We start from the raw sequence: 19,077 nt of genomic DNA on the forward strand, positions 1-19,077 counted from the left end.
TCCTTTCCTTTAAATATAAACATGCATATCTCTTTGTTATGCTTTGCCATTGGCTACAACACTACAAAGTGTCCATTCATATGTCTTTGTTGTAGACTGTTGTCTGATTACAGCAACTCATACTTTTCTCAGTCTCTTGCTCACTTTTATCTTGTTTTTATCTTCGGGGGCTTCTGTCAGCTCTGGAGAAAGAAAGAAAGAGGGCGTGTTTAATGCCCCTGGGATCCACTCCTTGTTTTCCCTGTGTCCCAGGGGTTGGAAGGCAGCTAAAAGTTCAAACACAGACACACTCCCTCACGCTCTGCATGGCAAGAACTCAGAGATTAAGGGGTTTGTCTGTACCAACTGAAAGCATTGCTCATGGTCCGTAAACTTGCCAAACAAAGAGGCAAGACGAACTTTGGAGGATGATTCAAGTTTCTTTTTTATCTGCTTCAAATATTTTTTGCTTGAAGAACTTTTTTTTCTTTTGGGCAATCCTTTACACAGGACAGGTACCTGCAGTGGAGAGTAAAAAGCCCGTGGGAGTCTACTAAGTGAAGGAGCCAGAGGATGCAGGTGGCAGTGAGGCTTTGCAGTAACTTGTTTGAAGTTTTTTTTTCTTTTCTCGTGTCAGAGGTGAGGGATTATGTCTGGCATGGGAATTTAGGCTTCAAATGAAGGACTTTATAACCTGATTCTCATCTCCCAGGCAGACTGGTCAGTGTTTCATACTTATTTTAAAGTGTGAAGGAAAAAATATGGGTGTTTGATTCGAGGGTGATGCTATTCCTTAGCAGTGGAACTGTGGAAGTGACCCCAAGGACTGCCAGAGATGGTCAACAGCAGGATGGGATAACTGCCTACAGTCTCTTTGTAAATCTGAAAGAAACACAGAGAGATGCAGCATTATCAAAGGCCAAGATGGGATGGGACAATAATAACTTATTTGAGGATACCCACCTAAAAGAAAAGATAATGAATCTTGTGCCTATGGAGAACAGCCCGAGACCAGGCAGGGCAAGGCAGAGGATCAAAAGATGGCCCTCTCTAAGCAGCACAAGCAGACCTGGTAGCAAAAAAGAGGAAGTTATTGTGAAGGAGGAGGTGAAAGGAAAAATGAAGACTGACAGGTTTTTGAAACAACCCTCCAAGAACTTAAAATACATCAAGGACGTGGAAGAGCGAACAGCTCAGGAAGATACCCAGAAGCAACATATTCAGGATTCATTATCATGCTCCGACCATGTTGAGAGGTTGGTCCACAGGGATCATGTCACCGTTCAAGAGTACAGCTCTATGCCGCGGGCCGTGTTACGGAGGCCCAAACAGAATGAAGCCTTGCACAGTAGAAGAACGATGAGTATGTATGGCAGCCCAGTTGAGCAGCAGGGAGATTCTCAATCAGGTAAAGAAGGACTGCTTGGGAGGCCAAGGAGTTTTTGCATGCTGGCAGACCAGGGTCTAGTCCTTTCAGAACTCCAGGCTCATCAGCTGTGCAAAAGGGAAGGAGTGATACAAAATAACTCACAGCACAGGAGCAGAAAGGCTGAGCTGAGGACAGTGGATGGCCTCAACTCTGTGTCGGTTCATTGCTCTTCAGGGTCCACAGATGTGCCGCTCCGGGGTCGACAAAGGACTGGTAGACCCAGGCCTCTTAGTACGACGGTATTGGAACTACGAAAGAGGGGCTCAGATGACGATATTGACAATCAGAGAAACTGTAATCGAACAGGCAATGACAGTGGGGGATTTTTCAAAGGAGGCTTTCCTTGGAAATTATTTGGCAAAACACCTCAAGATAAGGGTAAGGATAAAGAGGCTTACAAAGACACCACATCCTTCCTAAAATCAAATAAATCTGATGCTTCTAAAACTTCTCTGACCTCTCTTAAGCGGAGCTTTAGTTTGAGAATCAGGAGGACACGGCCATGTGAGAAAATCAATAAAGGTTCTGAGGGGGAGCCAAAGGAGAACTCTCTTATTAAAGGTTCTGCAGAGGATACAGCGATGCCTCCACGTCCATTCTCGTATCTCACAGGAAAAACACTTCCAGCTCCCTGTGAACCTACAGATCATGGGGGCATGCAGTACATTCAGTACCACAGCAGGGGGAAGGCAAAGGTAATGGAGGTACCCCTGTGTCCTGCAAAATTATCTTCCAAACCAGTGCAGGAAGAACAAAGCTTATGGCAGCTCATAGCCAGCCGTTTCAGGAGGAAAGAGCAGCCGTACAAACTCGAATCCCAGCAGTCCCAAAACAAAGACATTGGCCACTATCACCAGACAGGGAATAATAAGGCAACACCAATCACCATAGAGACTTTGGCAGACACAAACTGCCACAAAGGTCAAGGTAAGTCCTGCATAAGTGCTGCATTTCTATTACTGCTCCACTCTCTATTCATAGTCCATAATTCATGCCAAAGAAAGTTATAGCCTGCAAAAAAAAAAAAAAAAAAAACTTCACAAGGGTACAACCCCCCCACCCCTCGACCCCAAAGCGGACAAGAAAATGAGAAACATGTGGGCAATTGTAAGTTTGGATATGATTCAAAAACGTCTGCCAGAAAATCCTTTTGAAAAATCTATTTTGGGTGGTATATCTCTCCATTGTTTTTAATTAGTAGCCCCTGGTTTATATGCACTCACACTGCAATTTCTTATTGCTTATCAAATATTTTTCTTGCTGAGCTGGGAAGTAATGTAACATAAAACCAGAACACATACTACATTGTTTTAAAGTGAGGCAGCTGGGTGGTGGCAGCTCCTGATAACACTGTCGGAAATGCAGCTTAAAGAAGTCACGCTGAAGCAGACAGTAGCAGTAATGAGAATGCATTTAGAAGCCTTGCACAGCTATATTAGGATGGCTTGCATACAATAATAATGGGGAATGGAGAAAAAGACTTAAGTACAGTGTTTAAAGGTTAACTCTGGCAGTGGAGTGTGTTTGTCTAGTTGCCTAAGATAGCAGCTGGTTTAGAGGCACATATTTGCAACTTTCTGAACAAATGGCTGTAATTTGTTAAGATTTGTTACTTTTTTTACTCATTAACTTTTGTTTTGTTTTTGTTTCCCCCTGAAGACTAGATATAAAACCTTTGTGAGGTACAGCAAATCTGGTGTTAACCCCTAACTGTTTAAAAAAAAACTAACTAAAGCTAGATTTTTGAAGTTGTGTCTAAGTGCCTTGACCTTGATGAACTCTTTTGTTTGTGTTCTCCTGTGACATGTTGCCTAGGATACCCATCATTTGTGATGGATTTCCAATTTGTGTGTCCGTTTACTCCACCAAAGCCTCATTCAGGCAGTCAGGCATTAGGAATGTAGGTGTGCCGATCAACCTGAGCAAAGCTGGGTGTTCAATGCCCTGGGCGGGACTCAGTGCCTGTCGCTACCTGCCTAAGTGCTTGTTCTTAAATTAAATCCAGAAAGCTAAAGGTTCACCCAAAGCTCCGGTAAAACTGAAAGGCTAGAACTGAACTGCGAGGGTTGAGGGGGAAGGGAGCTTAGTTGAGTGAGGAGTCTTGGGTGTCCCCACTCCACCCCACCCCCACCTGTGGATGAACAAAGCCACTCTGTGGTTCACGCAGACCTAGGAATGGTCAGTGGAAAGTGTATTGGGATACGGGGCTCTTGGAGGGCCTTACACAGTCTGTGTTGCACATATCTTTTAGATTCTGGAATATATTAAACAACACTGTGCCAGGATTCGCGTTTGCTCAAATTCATGCTGACATTTGAACACTTTGAAGAAAATTCCCCTTGATTTTGCGTAGATCCATGTATGCTTTTCTTAACTCTGACATAAAAGATATTCATGAAGATGAAATTCCCTTTGCCTATTTTTCGCCGTCTCATTTGATATCTCTCAGTGTAAATTCCTGCCAACCATAATTCAGGTTTGAACTTTATCTTGCTTTTTGATTTTGCCTTCTCTCAAATCGAAAAAATGTAAGAAAAAGATCTAATGCCACGGTGGATAGTGATGATCTGAACATAAATGTTAATACTTTTAATGCTTTTCAACCTACTGCAGGAGTTACGAATAGTCAGAGAAACATTAGAAAATCAGTTATAAAATATGCAAAGAGGAGAAATCTGCCAATTGGCTCTAACTTGTCTTTCAGCATCTGTCCCTGCAAATCTCAGCTAGGGTACATTTTGTTCTTCGTGACTTTGGTTTGCTACAAGAGCTGGATCCTTCTGTTCTGAAACAGCTTCAATGACAAGTCTGAAGAGAATTTAACATTTAGTGTTCATTTTCCTGTAGAAGTATTCCCATTTTTTCCCATTAAAAAAGTAAAGCTCAAAAGTATTTAGCTGTGATCATATTGACCAAAACTTACTTCATTATGGGTCAATTATTTTCACAAATAAAAATCTGAAAAGTGTGCTATGTTTTATCTCTCTCCCATCCTATCTTTTTTTAGAGCAAGTATTTGTTTTTGTCATTAAATGAATTGAAATGATGATTGATTAAATAGAACTCTCAGAAATACTAAATGCTAAAAAAAACACAATTATTTTTCACAAAAGCTTTTCCTGACCTGTCTTGGTAGTAGATTAATGAAGCCATTTTTTAAGCTGTACTAAGTCACTAATGGAGTTCAACTTTTTGTCTACTGGTGTTTTACCATCCAAATCAGCAGTATGCAATTTGCGGTTGCAAAGTGACATTTAAAAGAAAATTCCAGGGTTTGGAAGATTTAAGTGTGGCATGGAATTAGGGGTGTGGGAAATAATCGTTTTGGCGATATATCGTGATTTTCGGCTGCCCAATATAATAGCTGTTTTGGCTTCGAATCCATTTTCAAAAAAAAAAAAAAATGGTTACATAAAACATTGATGGGAAAATGGGCTACCTCTGCACCACCACTCTGGCAGAAAGCGCTGTGGAGCCCTTTAACTGTGCGTGCTGAACCAAATCTGTATTTGAGGCAGTCACAGTGGAAGAAAACCCCAAACAACATGGATAATAATACCTAATCAATATTTTCTGATGAAAATATACAGCACTTGCTGTTTTATCTCATCATTTGATTTTGATAGCTGGGGAAAATATGGCAATATATAGTGATACTGCAATATCGTGATAATATCGTATCGTGACCCAGGTATCGCGACATGTATCGAATCGCAACACTCATGTCAATACTCACCTCTACATGGAATAGCTGCAAAGATTTGAAGACTTGAATAACTGTGTATTCATTTCGATTAATGGCATTTGGCTTTTTGGCATTGCTAATTGTACCATCCAAGACATCTGTCTTTAATTTAACTAGCTTATCTTAAGTCAATGTTATCTCATACTGAATGGTCAATGTAGTTTTAAAGAAATGACTGATCTTTGCATGCTTTGAGTGGAGTAGGCCGACTAGACTGGGGGTTCATGAAGATGCATATCTTATTCTGTTATAATTGTGTTTACTACGTTTCTGTCCCATTTGAGGGAAATTACAGGTGTTGGGAATATATCCCAGGAGATGAGAGCATTCCTTGATTGTTTTGTAAGTGACTGTGTGTTTTTGGAAAAGAGTACAGAGAAAAAAAAAAGATGCTACAGGGCAATTTTGGATGGACACCATCAGAAAAGAAGCCAGTTAGGGAATGTCGGTTGGCTGGGAGGTTGGCAAACGATTGAAGTAGTTTGCCTGATGAATTCTCAGCCTATAATTTCTAACGGTGGAAAGGCATGGTTGGAAAGTCAGAGTGTAAATGTAGACCTCAGAGACGTTCTCTCTCATTCCAAAACCCACTTATAGGCCACACTATAAAGAAATACACACATGCACTGGCACACTCATAACCACCATTTGAACAAATTTGCTGCTAAATTATCTACCCCTGTGAAATGGAAGAAGTTCTGGGACAGCTGTGGTACAGAACGCTCAGACTCAGAGGACATTTTAAGTTAGGCAAAGGCAGGCAGCACAGTGTTCCCGTCAGAAAGACAAAGGAACCGGTGTCCTCTGTTAGCATAAGAAATTATGGGGCTCTCTGTTTCCCTTCACATGCTGGGACACTGTAATGTAGGGATGATCATGTTTAAAGGATGATGTAACAAAAAGCACAAGTATTTAATTAAGGCTCTTTCCTTTAATAGGGGACCATAGTAATTGTATCTCTTATCAACATTACAACTGCATCCTAAAGAAGAATTTCTGGTAAATTCCTGAAGCATTTTAGATAATATAATAAGTGGTGTAATCTATTTCCTATTTGTTATATAAGGCCAATTTTTCACATAAGCTAAATGGTTATAAAGGAATTGGCCTTATAGAGGCCCACCCTTAGAAAAGTATTCGTATCCCTTAAACATTTACACATTTTGTCATAAACAAATGCTTAAATGCATTTAATGGGATTCTATGTAGCATAATTCTTAACGAAGAAAAGCTGTTGTTGGTTTTACATCTTTTTAATTAAATCACTCATTTAAAAGACATATTTTTATTTAAATTTTCAATTATTGTCATAGATTCTCATTATTTGGTCATTATTTATGAATGGAGTCTATTCTAAACTAGTTGTCTAACCTTTTTCAGTCCAAAACCCTTAATTGATGGAGAGAGTTACCATATCTGTTCCTGTGATAACGTATATGTTTTAACAGCCAGGTGAGGCGTGCTAAAAAAGGTATTAACTTCAGTCAGAGGTTGAGTTGCCCACAGCAAGGATTTAATCCATTAAGGAATAAAGGTTTTAGAACCGATTTGAGCCTAAAAATATACAACTAAATAAATCAAGAATAGTTCCACATTTATGAAACCTTCATGCAAACATATTCTAACGATGTACATTTAAAACCTAAACCCTTTTTACAATTTAAACATTTTATCTTATAACAAATGAGTCCCACATTTGGTTCTAAGTTAAGCAATGCAGACTCCACTGTCACCTGTAACTTATGAGATTTTGCACCAATTCCCTATGTTTCCTGCATTTCTACAGCTTAATCCCATAAAATAATTGAACTTTATTGATATCAGATTAGAGATAATTACCTCTGCATTTAACTCATTCCCTTGAGAGCAGTGGGCTGCCATCGTGGGCTACCCAGGCAGCAATCAGGGGTTAAGGATCTTGCTCAGAGACCCAGGGCTGCAGTCTGTGGGAGTGAGTTTCGAACTCACGACCTCAGGATTCCAAGCTCTATGCCCTAACCACTAGGTCACCACATGTAAAATAGTTCAACTGGAAGACTATTCCCCATTCCAGCATAATTTTCCCATCAAGAACTTTGTGTTTTGACACCTCTTGACTTCTTTGCTCCGTTTCTTGATCTTAGCACTGTTCGTTTACCAATATTCTCTTCACAGAACAACTTAATCATATTTATTGCGCGATTAAATTACATACAGGTGATTTCTTTTAACTAAATAGGTGTCCTCTAAAAACAAATTGTTATATTAGTTTTTTCAGGACAGCTGTGGTGAATGGGACTGACTCCATGTCCAACATTTCTATCTGTAGAAACACTGCTTTGAAAAGCACTTCATAACTATGCCCAAATCGTCTCTATTTAAAAAAAGCCAGTAAATTCCTTGCAACTGGTGTTTTCAGTGGGACAAAATGTGAAAATTAACAATAGATGTCAAAAAAACTTGGACGCACAATGATGTGTCTCTCATCGCTGCTTGTTTAACTCTAGGGACGGGATATGTAAGGAAACGAGGCATCAGCCTTATCTGATCAGTCTGGTGTGACCTACATTGAGCTACCTGCTCCTCAGCAGACTTCATTCATGTTGCAACATGTCGAACCCACGCTGAGATGGCTTAGCAGGAGGCGTGCTGTCTAAAGACTAGTCTGCTGTACACAATGCTTGGTGAATATCCCTTGCGTTCAGGATGCTCTCCTCCCCACTCCCGCAATAAGTGAGACATCTAAAAGCAGCATGAGGCTAAATGGAGGTCAGAAATAAGTAAATATTTAAAAGGGGATAATTGTAGTAGATAAAACCATTGTTAGCTCAGGTCTGTTTGGTTTATGAATCACTCATGTCATGCTTTCTGCAAAGAGAATGAAGGGGTTCCCTATAGCAGTAGGGCTTAGTGTAAACCTTATTCCGTTCTTCCTCTAATGTCATCATCACTTGAGGCACAAAAGAAAATCGCTGTTGCTGCAACAAAGTCTTACAGTAATGATGGTGGATGAGTCCTTAATTGCTATGGTTGAGACATGCAGAAAAGACAGGGGGGTGGTCAAACTTATTTGCTCTGGATTCCTGGCATCTGGGTTCTAGTGTTGGTGTTAGCAGCTTCCTTGGAGGGCTCCTGATAGCAAGAACACCATGATCTAAACTAGAAGGAGTGTCTTTGTTCTGACTGTTGTTATGACACATAGTCCTCTGTGGGAAACAGGCTCAGCTTGTGGAGTTGGCATTGGTGTTGTCAGTGCTGTTAGTTTCTATTGTTCTTTATGGTAATCTTCCCTTCTGTCCATTTTCAAAGTACTACCATCTAGTTTACAAATATCAACGGCAATTCAAACAGGTCCGAACAAGCCTAATAAACACTGGTTATTGAAAATATGCTGTATTTAATCCTAATCTGACAAACCTATTTACCTAAAGGCTATGTATTACAAAACATTGTTTCTCAATAACTTCTGGGAAGCTTTCTAGTTTGTCAGATTTTCCTCTGATTCTTGTTCAAACACACTTCAAGGTGGCAACAATATTGCTGAAAAACTGATTTTTAATGTGTTTTTTTTTTTTATCTGTATTGTTTAATTTATCTGAGATTATCAAGCAGAGAGCCAGACAGAAAGTACCTTAAATTTCTTGCTTCACATACATAATTAACTTGTCTTTCTTCCTTCCAAATAATAGTGTTTGTTTCCTGATTTTCTTTATGCATTTCTGTGATAGGCACTGATAATGAAGCTTCAAAGCTACTTTTTGTCAACCTTGGATTTGCAGAATCAACTTCAAAAAGTTCCCAAGCACCAGGCTCCTGTGTCCCTGCTTAAATGCAACTGACTGAAATTAATAATCAGAGCGCTCTGCAGTTATGGAGCTATAATATACAGGGAATTGAGCCATTTTATTCCAATGTGTCGGACCAGGGATGCATCTAAATCCTCCAGAAATATGGCCATCAACGGGAGTTGGAAAAGCCTGATAATGTCATAGACAATCTTAAAAATTCCCACACTTAGTTTTCTGCTAAAATAGGTTGAATTGTCACAATAGATTAACATGTGACTAACCTTGGAATAATTTGGAACTTTAAATAAATTTTACATTATTAGATTAGTTTGAATATATTGGTCTAAAAATATATATTTTTTCCAAGTAAAGCTTACAAAGACTTAAAATCAGCCTTTTTTCCATTTTATGATGGAAGACTCATAAAGAGCTTTGAAGTATTTGCATCAAATTGTATTTTAAAAAAAAATATATATATTTTTTTTCAAGATGCACCTGATGTTACCCATCTTTATGAAAGTGTTGGCATATTTTAACTCATCTGCAGATTTTGTAAAAAGTTAGTTTTTTCTTACAGTTTTACATCAGAAATATTGATACATCTTTACTGATTAATCAGGAAATATTAAACTCAATTGAATGGTCTAATTTTACAGCCAGGGGAAATAACATTAACTTACATAACAGTTGGTATTTGCGTTGAAAAATGTATGTAACCCTTGACTGTGTTGAAGATTATAGCCTAACCCACCTTAGTTAAGTGTTTTCTTATCAACAAGGTATGGCGTGTGACATACCAATCAGTAAAACGTCATGCAATCTCTGCTATCAAGGTGGAAACTACAGTTATCATGTTAGTCATTTACTCATTTGTCTCTTGTTTTGTTTGCAGACTCATTTGTCAACAGCCAGGAATGGACATTGAGTCGATCAGTTCCGGAGCTAAAAGTGGTGAGTAACTTTTTAGTTTCCAGCAGCCCAGCTGTTGATTCTTCTGAATAATTTCATGCACTGATGGATTGAAAATGTCATCGAACAAGCATCCTATGTCTATGTAGCACTGTTTTTTCATTTCATACAAGAAAGCACATTTGACGAAATTGGCCGGACTTTTCCACTGGCACAAAATTGTTCCCATTTTATTTTTTTTTAATGTTTTAATGAGATGGGTTGGCATGGAGACGCAAGGTGGCTTGCAGCAGGAAGTGAAATGAGTGACAGTTTTGGGCTAGACTGGTGACACTTCCTGGGTCTGATCTCACCCGCCAGTGGAGCACACAGGCACAGATACTGCCAAATGCACAACTAACATCCTCTTATGGTCCAATGCCCTCTAAAGCTCCGCCACTGCGTTGTTCCCATTGATTTCTGTGTAGTTAAATTGCTTCTGTGTCTTTTAGACAAAAAAAAAAAAAAAAAAAAAAACTTTAGTTGAATAAAAACTCAACAGTGACCTGGAAGAGGAACATGCTGTGCTGACATCAAATGCTTCAAATACAAATAGCTCTTTATACTTCTGAGGTGTTAATTGGGGCTTTGATAAAAGGTTTCTGAAAGTTAAAATTATGTTTTCAGACAGTAGTCAACAACAAGGTAATTTTAAAAAGAGGCTAACCAATCATTTCTGAAGAGATAAAGCCGCAGCAGTTCTTGATCAGAGCCAATGGAGTTACACTATTCATAATTTCCACATCTCCAATCGACTGCCAAAATAGATTTTAGATAATTAAATTTCCTTTTTCAGAGCTTATATACAAGAAAATCTAAGAGCAGCATTTAGGATACTTTTTTAGCCCTGCTGCTATTAGCGATTATTAAATATTTTTAATAAGAAAGAAATAGAAACGAGTCTCTAAAGTATATTTATGATGTCCTTTAAAATACATACGGCACAGTTTTTGCTTTAAATGTCCAACTGGGAGGGTATATTAGTAATCGTACATTACACACTTGAGCTGCTTTATTAGCTCTCTCTAAAAGATTTTTGGAACATTTTTTCTTCCAAAGTGGGTTCATTTTTAACAAAGGACATTTTTAACTAGTTATTCAAAAGGACTAATTTGGTTTGCCTCTTATGTTCTAAATCTTAGATCTTCATTCTTTTGTATTCAGAGGTTTTAAGGAAGACCCTTTGATAGTTTACTATAAATAAAGCATTATTATAATTATTAAATGCACTTTTTTTGCAAATACATGCCATGATTACACAAACTGTTTCTTTAAATTTTTCAAATAATGCTGGGCAATAGTACAGAAACACAGAATTTAGAGAATGATTTACTGGCACCTAATAGTAATAATAATAGCCCTCTTGTTAAAGTCAAAATATGGAGCATGAAGATAAGTGGCATTCAGGTTGTGTTAAATCCAGTGCTAATCCCACATTAGCACACAACATTCAATTATGTCAAACTTGGGGGTGTTTTCTACAATTAAAACTATAGTGGAGGATGTTCTTTTTCCAGGTGGATCATCAAAATAAGTGGCTCTAATTGTGAGGTATTCTGGTGATCTTTTTACGTAAGGACGTCCTAAAAGCTCGTCCCCATTTTCACTTACTGGTGGTGAGTCTTGACATACTGTAGTGGAAAAATTGCAAATCTTCTGTTGGAAATCAAGCTTGTATGAGCGATGCAAACAGCAACTTTTAATGCGTTTAATAGGTGTTCCCTCTTGGGAGCGAGTACAGGGTTTTGCATGTGCATAAAAAAAAAAAAAATGGACAGGGCGGGTCTTTTCAAAAATTTGCGAAATCCTCCACTATACCTTTAACCTTTGCACCGGCAACTATATGTAGAAAAAAATGGCATCTTTTCTTAAAATTTGTTTCCACGCAAGTCAATGTAGGACTACTGTGCTTACTTTACTTACGCCAGGCCCTTTGGTGGCAATCTAACACTAACAAAAAACACTCACGAAATCGTCAGCAAAAACCCCAGACAAGCTCAGACAAATTAGAGTAACACAGCAACCTGGTAGCAATGAGAATTATGCAGTTTACAGAGAGAGATTGATCTACGGCGTCCACATTTGAGAAAACCTTGCATACACATGGAAACACAAAACTGGTGCTTCAAAATCTGTTCACTCTTTCAAAATGTTGAATTTATGTTCTCTAGACACAGTGGATGTGGCTTGATGCAACACCCATATGACGAAATAGCTGTGTGGATACACCTAGGTCTGTCTCTGTGTGGATATTAACCGACTTCCTTCATCACAAATAAGCGTCAACAACAACGAGCTTTGTGATGGAAACACTCGAGTATGATTCATTCACCAACTGGAAAAATATGTTTTTTTTAGAAGTCCATGTCAGGGTCGAAGAACCTGAAAATCAACAGATTTTAGTCACCAGAAAATTTCTGAAGGAAACTTTAATGGGAAAAAAACCAAACACATTTCCTGTGGCTAAACTAAATAGACCATTAGCGAGTAAAAAAAAAAGAAATACATCTGCTAATACATCCGCTTCTAAGGTAAAACTATTTTTGATTCCAGCTTTTGATCAACTTTCTTCTTGAAGTTGTTCCCAGATAAAAGTGAAACACTTCCAACGATGAGCATAAGCTTGTAGTGGAGTACTGCTGATGTGGCATTTTGTTTAAATAAAAACCTGTATACCAGCAGGTCACAAAGCTTAGCTGTTAAAAATCACAGCAGGAATGTTGGATCTCTGGCACATTAAAAGTTGTTTTGTTGACTCACATGTACAGACTCCTATATATTTATTATTTTTTAGCGTAGTTCCAGATATTTAAAACTTCCTTGAGATTTTAAGGTATGGCATCTTCAATTGGCTCCAAAAGATTTTTTTTTTTCTTGCATCAAACTTGTCTATAATTACACCCATACCTGACTTTAACTCCCACTAATGATCTCATGAAGAAGAGGGAGATGGCGGGTAGAGGGGAAGAAGGAGGGGGATGAGGTGTGATACATCCTTTGTTCTTCCCAGACATGGAGGCATCATCAGCCCACCATGCACTACGTTTCACCCGAAGGCATTACACTGAGGTCTGGTGTAGACTCAAGGGAGTGAAAGCAGAGGAGTGATTGCTACAGAGCTCCTGGATATTAGAAGAGCCCTCCTGGCCTTAATAAAGAACCAAGCTGTGCTACATTTATTTTTGATTCTGTTAATGTATTTTACCTTTACCGCTTTTCTTGAAGCAGACTATGACTTTTAAGTGGGTTTGCTACCCTGCAGAAAGCTTGTGGGTGTATTCAGGTTCATGCTGGTTTAGGTGCTCTCACAGTAATGGGATGAAAATCATAATACAAGCTTAAGGTTGAGTGTCTTAAGGGCGGATTATACTTCTGCATCCGCACACATCAAATGTTGCTTGCGTGTGGTCGTGAACCAGTTTCACTGGTATGCTTCTGCAACGTCGTCTGGAATTTTTACGGACGCACAGCAGTTTCCCACCAAAGCGCAAAGGGGAGCCTATTCGAGATCTCGCAAGAACTTCGGCGGATGGTCATGAGAACTTCTTCGGCGGCACTGGCGGGAGTTTTTATTTTCCAAATCATGTCTGAGGCATCATACAAGTGGTTGTACTTCTGAACCACCTTGATTGACCTTTCCTCATGGTTATCCACTGCTGTTATTACTCCTCGGTTTTTAAAAATGGCGCGCCCGACACAGAATCAGGGAGGACAACCACGCAGACAACCGGAAAGGCATACCAAGGACCAATCACAGCTGCTTTTTGGCTGCGCACTTCCGCTTGAGGTCTGCTCGCCCACATAGACAGATTTGACGGTTGCAGAGTTTATGCGTCAGAAGTATAAATTGGCCTTTACTAGTAATAGACCAGACAGAGTTGGTCTGCCTCTTCCATTGTTGATTAGCAAATGTAGAGCATTTAGCAATAGAAAAACATCACTCCCCATATGTATCTGCTGTTTAATAGTCAACTTTGGTCAAAGTTTCTGTACTTTGCTATAAGTTATCTTTCAGCCATGCCAGACTCTCACATCTTGATATGTTTGCGAATAAATAAAGACATAATTTTCTGCCTGTTTAAATAGTTTTATAAATATCTGAGTATTTCTGGCTTGGTTTTACTGCAACAGATAATAGCTAACTTGGAATCTCCTTCCCTCACCGTCCTCCATCCTCCAAAAAGTGTGGTTTTAGGCCTGATTGAGTTTCCAACTAGAAGATTGGAAGATGGCCACCTAAGATTAAAGCTTGCCTTTATTGATGTATCAGTGCTTTTTTCTGTGGGTAAAAGGTCCTTGGAGAGAATATGAAACAAATTGCAAAACCTAAATGCACTGTAAGGTCTTCTATTGAATGAGATGGTACAGTTATATAATCAAAAGTTGCTATATCTAATATCTTTTCTTAGAGTTAAAGTTTTGATAAATCCCAGCCCCTTTTCTAAAGGTTTTCTTTCGTTTCTTGTAATAATGTATACAATCATCTGTATATATTTTTAATTATGGACTAAGGCTGCATAATATTAGTAAAACAAAACATTGGAATGAAGATGAATTTTTGAGAAAAAAAGGATATTGAAATATATCAGCCTAAACCTGAATCTCTGATGGTTAATAATTAGTAGGTCAGTTGTTGTCATGTCTCTTGTTATTATTTACCGTTATTCTGTGTTTGAGTCACTTCATCAAGCCTTTCTATTGTTACACAATTAAATACAAGAAGCCAAAGTATACATGATTCATGCGGATATCGTATCAGGTCAATATCTGTATCGGTAAATAATCAGAGCTGCAATATTGGTATTGTTTTAGAAATTTAAAGGCTCTCGTTTTCTTACTACTACTAGCTTTTTCCTGTAAAGAGAAAACGTAGTGCCTTTCTGCATGTTCACCACTCTAATCGCATCTGTAAAACAGAAGGCCACAATGTTAATTCATCAGATGTCCGTCGTTCATCAAAACGGTATCACAGTAAAGCTGCTTTTAGAAACAGCTGCTTCAATTACAGCTTTTGCAAAAAAAAAAGAAAAAAGAATGTCATATTTCTTAGCGCAACTTACAGATACAGATTTAGTAAAGGTTGCAAGCATTCAAAATAAAAATACACTTTTTTAAATTTGTTTTCCATTGATCATCGTTCTGTGCTCTTTATTCAATGTGCCATAATGTTTGAACTACATTGTCTGATTCTGATTCTACTTCTTTTTTTTTTTCTTCTTCTTCTTGCAGGGCATTGTGGGAAATTTGTCTAGTGGGAAGTCTGCTCTGGTGCATCGATACTTGACAGGCACCTATGTGCAGGAGGAGTCTCCCGAAGGTAAGACTGCTGGATGTTATGAGGGTCATTTGGGGTTATAAAGAGGAAGAAACAGGGATATCATTCCTATTAAATTAAGTTTGTTTACAGTTGCTGTTTCTGTAGTCTGTTCTTAATTATTCAATCTGTTTATATGACTGACCATGTCAATTTTTTTTTATTAAGGCAACAATAGATTAACAGGAAACAGCCTGTGCAAAGGAGACATTTTACCTCAGGCTTTTTAATTCCTACTGAGTTTATTTTGAGAATTTTGAATAGTTTGGAATAAGGAGTGATAATGTTGTAACTGATCAAAGACTTAATAAAAATGAGGCCATACAAAGGTCTTGGGGAATCATGAAATCAAAGCAGAAAGGCTGCTTAAAATGAAATCCAGTTTTAAAATAAAGCTATTTCTGGGTTTTCATAAATCGTAATGTCTCCATGATCAAAACAAAGTGAAGTCCTTGGTATGCTAACTGGTGATTGAAAACATTTAGTAACATTGATTGCTGGACAAAGTGGTCACGCTACATTTAAATGCACAAATAGCTCCCTCCGTTTTTCCATTAATGGGCTCTGACCAGTATTCTGGTATTTTCTTAACCCTGTGCGGTTAAGAAAACCACACAGGCTGGTTTAGACTTACTTGACATTGGTGGGTTTGGTTTGTGCAAGGAAGCACATGCCAGAATGTTTGCTGTTGGATTTATCTTTTTGTTGTTGTGGGCGAGTGACATACTTTTATTTAAACAAAGACTAAGACGAATTAGATTATCATTTGTTGTTTGAATAGGAAAAGCCTGATAAAATGTGAATCTGCAGGCTGTAAATGATTTTGATGATAAATCATAAGTCTCGTTTTTTTAGGTATGTATAAGCAGAAATCATAACAGGAATGCCCCCTGCTACCCTGGAGGGTCCGTCCTTCAAAATCCCACAAAGATGCCGGCACACCCAGAGTTAACCGATGATCTTTGGAAGTAGTTTTTATTTTTTTTTTTTTGCAGTGTTTCATTTTAGGGTAATTATAGCGTGGATGAGACTTGAAGCACATAATTAGTTTCTGGCATTTCTGAGCTCTGAAAGAAAAAAAAATCCTCATAGCCTAATTAGTCCTTGAAAATCAATGGCAAAAAAATGCTGCAAAAACAGAGTGCGTGTTGTTGTAATCAAAGAAAAATGTCAGCTCCTGTCTCTCGTTTCCTCGTTCTGTTTGTGGATACAGCATTTCTGTTTTATTAGCAGCAGCTGCCTCATATTTGCTTTTTGCTTCGACTTTTCTCCTGTCTGCAGTGTCCACGCTAAAGAATCATCACAGGCAAAGAGGAAAAGGCTTGTCTGTTGCTGTTTCTGTTTTGTTCCTGGACTTTTACTATGATACAAGAAAAAAAAAGAAGAAAATGGTACCGGGGAGTGTTGCCATGGCAACACAGGATGGCACTCCGTCGGATTGTGGCTGAGTGTCAAGGTCTGAGCCTCTGTGTAAAGCAGAGCACGCTTGCTGCGTGTTAACCATGCTCACCGTGAGGGTCAATCCTCTCTGCACCCACACTTTCTGAAGATCTTTTGCTTTTCAATGCCTCCGAAACTATTTTGGAGCACCAAAATGTTCCTTGGATGCATTTTATTTGTTCGACTCTAAATAGAGACAGGCATTTTGGATGGTTATGCAATGATACGGTTTGCATCCAGATTTCTTCCCTGTTTTCATTGGAGCCATATGCTTTTGTCGCATAACTTGTATCTGAGATTCCCATAATCTTAGCTGCCGTTTGCAGATAAAAGCTGCCAAAAGTTCATAAAAACTCTGTGCTGCATCAAGCCTTCAGTTCTCTGTATCCTACTTTGTAACCAGATCCGCCTCATATCTTCAAACAAGACTCAAACATGCATATCCGTCGTCTTTAAGTTCTTTGTGTGAGCAATTTCAAAGCTCTGCGACTTCAGAAAAACAAATAAAGACCAAGAAGGAAAAATCTTGCTGCTATGCCATCAATCTCCCCCTCTCTCTTTATTACACAACCACCATCCAAGCATGGGTTTAGAGTCGTTGCAGTCGGTTGGCAGAATCCCCTGTTTGCCCGGCAGGCTAAAGTGGACTTAACAGGATGGGAGTGAGATTCAAGTGGAAATCTATTGCTTGCTGACACAAGAAAAACTGTCCACCTGTAGTAAAAATTAAAGCCGCCGGCTACTTTCTAGCCCTTACCCACTGTGACCTTTAGTTCTTAATATGTTGGTTAAAAAAAATCTCCCAACACTGTCCTCTGATTGTTTGAAAGCTAAAATACCAAAAGATGCATTTTTATTCTGTGTTTTTCTGCTGCCTTTAGCATTAGTTTTTCAGCCTCTGTTACAAGACTTTGTCAAGGCTTTGCATTATTTAATCCTGTCAAATTGCCTTCAGCGTACTTTTTGGTATTCATAATGCACCGTTTTCACTCCTTGGGACATCTCTAGCCACCCAACGTTCTCATTTGAATGTTTTTAATCTCTGCAGGATCTTAGAGCAGTTAAATGATATGCAAAATCTAATTTACTTGCTGGATCTTCCGTTGGTATATTCTTTATCTTCAGCCTGGTTTGCCAGTGGCAGGAAAATGTGCATTTATATCAGAAAAAGAAAGAGAAAGGGAGGGAAACCAAGTCAAGTGTCTGCTCCATGATACTGTGGACATTTTCTGACATGAGCTCCAGCTCCAGTTAATGTGTGTTTTAGTAGGGGTTTTATCCCAGAATATGTATTTCGTGGGTTTATTTGCAGAGCACTATGTTTTCCTGATTCATTTTTGTGCAATCCTGTGAAGCTCTGCAGACAGAACAAGCAGCCTGATGAGGCTTTTGAAGTTAAAGCTGGCCTTTCTCCGACTTGCAGGAATAGGTGGCATAGAGCGGTATGCATTAGACATGCTTTATGGCAATTTCTCCCCCACATAATTGGCTCCAGAGAGACTCAGTTTCGTGTCAGCATATGATCCGGATAGCACAGTTTACGGAAGGTTAAAAAGAAGACATTGCAACAAACCTTTATGTCAGAGTTATCTATTTTTATTATCTGTAGTTATTGTGTAAAATATATCAGCTGACTTGTTTTATCAATGGAATTAAATGCATTACAAATTAGATATCATTAGTATGTTTGTTTTTCAGGAGGACGCTTCAAGAAGGAAATCGTGGTGGATGGACAGAGCTACCTGCTTCTTATCAGGGATGAAGGAGGGCCTCCAGAGCTGCAGGTATACGAGGCAATTCCTGTAAAAAGCTGCAGCGCTCCTTAATCAGAAGCAGTCCACGGGCTGCCAAGCAAACACAAACTGTTTTAGATAGACCATAATATCCCTTATAGGATATTTGGGAGCAATGTGGTAGCACTGTAATGTGACTGAAAAACACACATTAACAGCTATATACTAGGCAAGGCAAGGCAAATGTATTTTTATTGCACAATTCAGTACAAAGACAATGCAAAGTGCTTTACATGATTAAAATATAGGAAAATAAAACACAATCAGAGCAAGTAGAAGGAAAAATAAAAAAAATAATAAAAAAGATGCAGAAACAAGAAAGAACATTAAAAGCAGTTGGACTAAAGAAAAAAAACAACAACTAATCATTCGGTGGTTCAGTGGAACAGGTTCATTAATCCTAGATATCTTGGAAATATCACAAAACATTTTCTTAATTAAAAAATTTATATTGCTTTACTGTTTCAAACACAATGATGCTTTTTTTTAAGGTTAGTGAGAAACAAATGAAGCCATTTTGATGATACCTACTTAAATATTGAGGTATTATTGCATTTATTTAACTGGGATATTTTTACAATTTCTTGATTTTTGTTTCAGATTGATATCAGAAAGGATTTTCATCTTGTTTTTTTTTTTTTTTTTTTTTTTTTTTTTTTAAA

The 19,077-nt window shown here is 38.4% G+C and overlaps 1 protein-coding gene across 1 annotated transcript in view; it reads left to right on the plus strand.

Moving 5' to 3' along the window:
* The first annotated feature begins 295 nt into the window (after window positions 1-295).
* Window positions 296-19,077, plus strand: part of LOC107101700 (arf-GAP with GTPase, ANK repeat and PH domain-containing protein 3-like) — a 101,431-nt gene continuing 82,649 nt past the window's right edge. Inside the window, exons 1-4 of the mRNA XM_015400712.1 lie at window positions 296-2,335; window positions 9,813-9,871; window positions 15,098-15,185; window positions 18,321-18,406. Of these exons, the coding sequence (XP_015256198.1) occupies window positions 763-2,335; window positions 9,813-9,871; window positions 15,098-15,185; window positions 18,321-18,406 (1,806 nt within the window). The 5' untranslated portion in view covers window positions 296-762. The remainder of the gene's footprint in view (window positions 2,336-9,812; window positions 9,872-15,097; window positions 15,186-18,320; window positions 18,407-19,077) is intronic.

This window comes from Cyprinodon variegatus, unplaced genomic scaffold (genome assembly GCF_000732505.1).
Source record: "Cyprinodon variegatus isolate N-32 unplaced genomic scaffold, C_variegatus-1.0 Scaffold1135, whole genome shotgun sequence".
NCBI classification, from domain to species: Eukaryota; Metazoa; Chordata; class Actinopteri; order Cyprinodontiformes; family Cyprinodontidae; genus Cyprinodon; species Cyprinodon variegatus.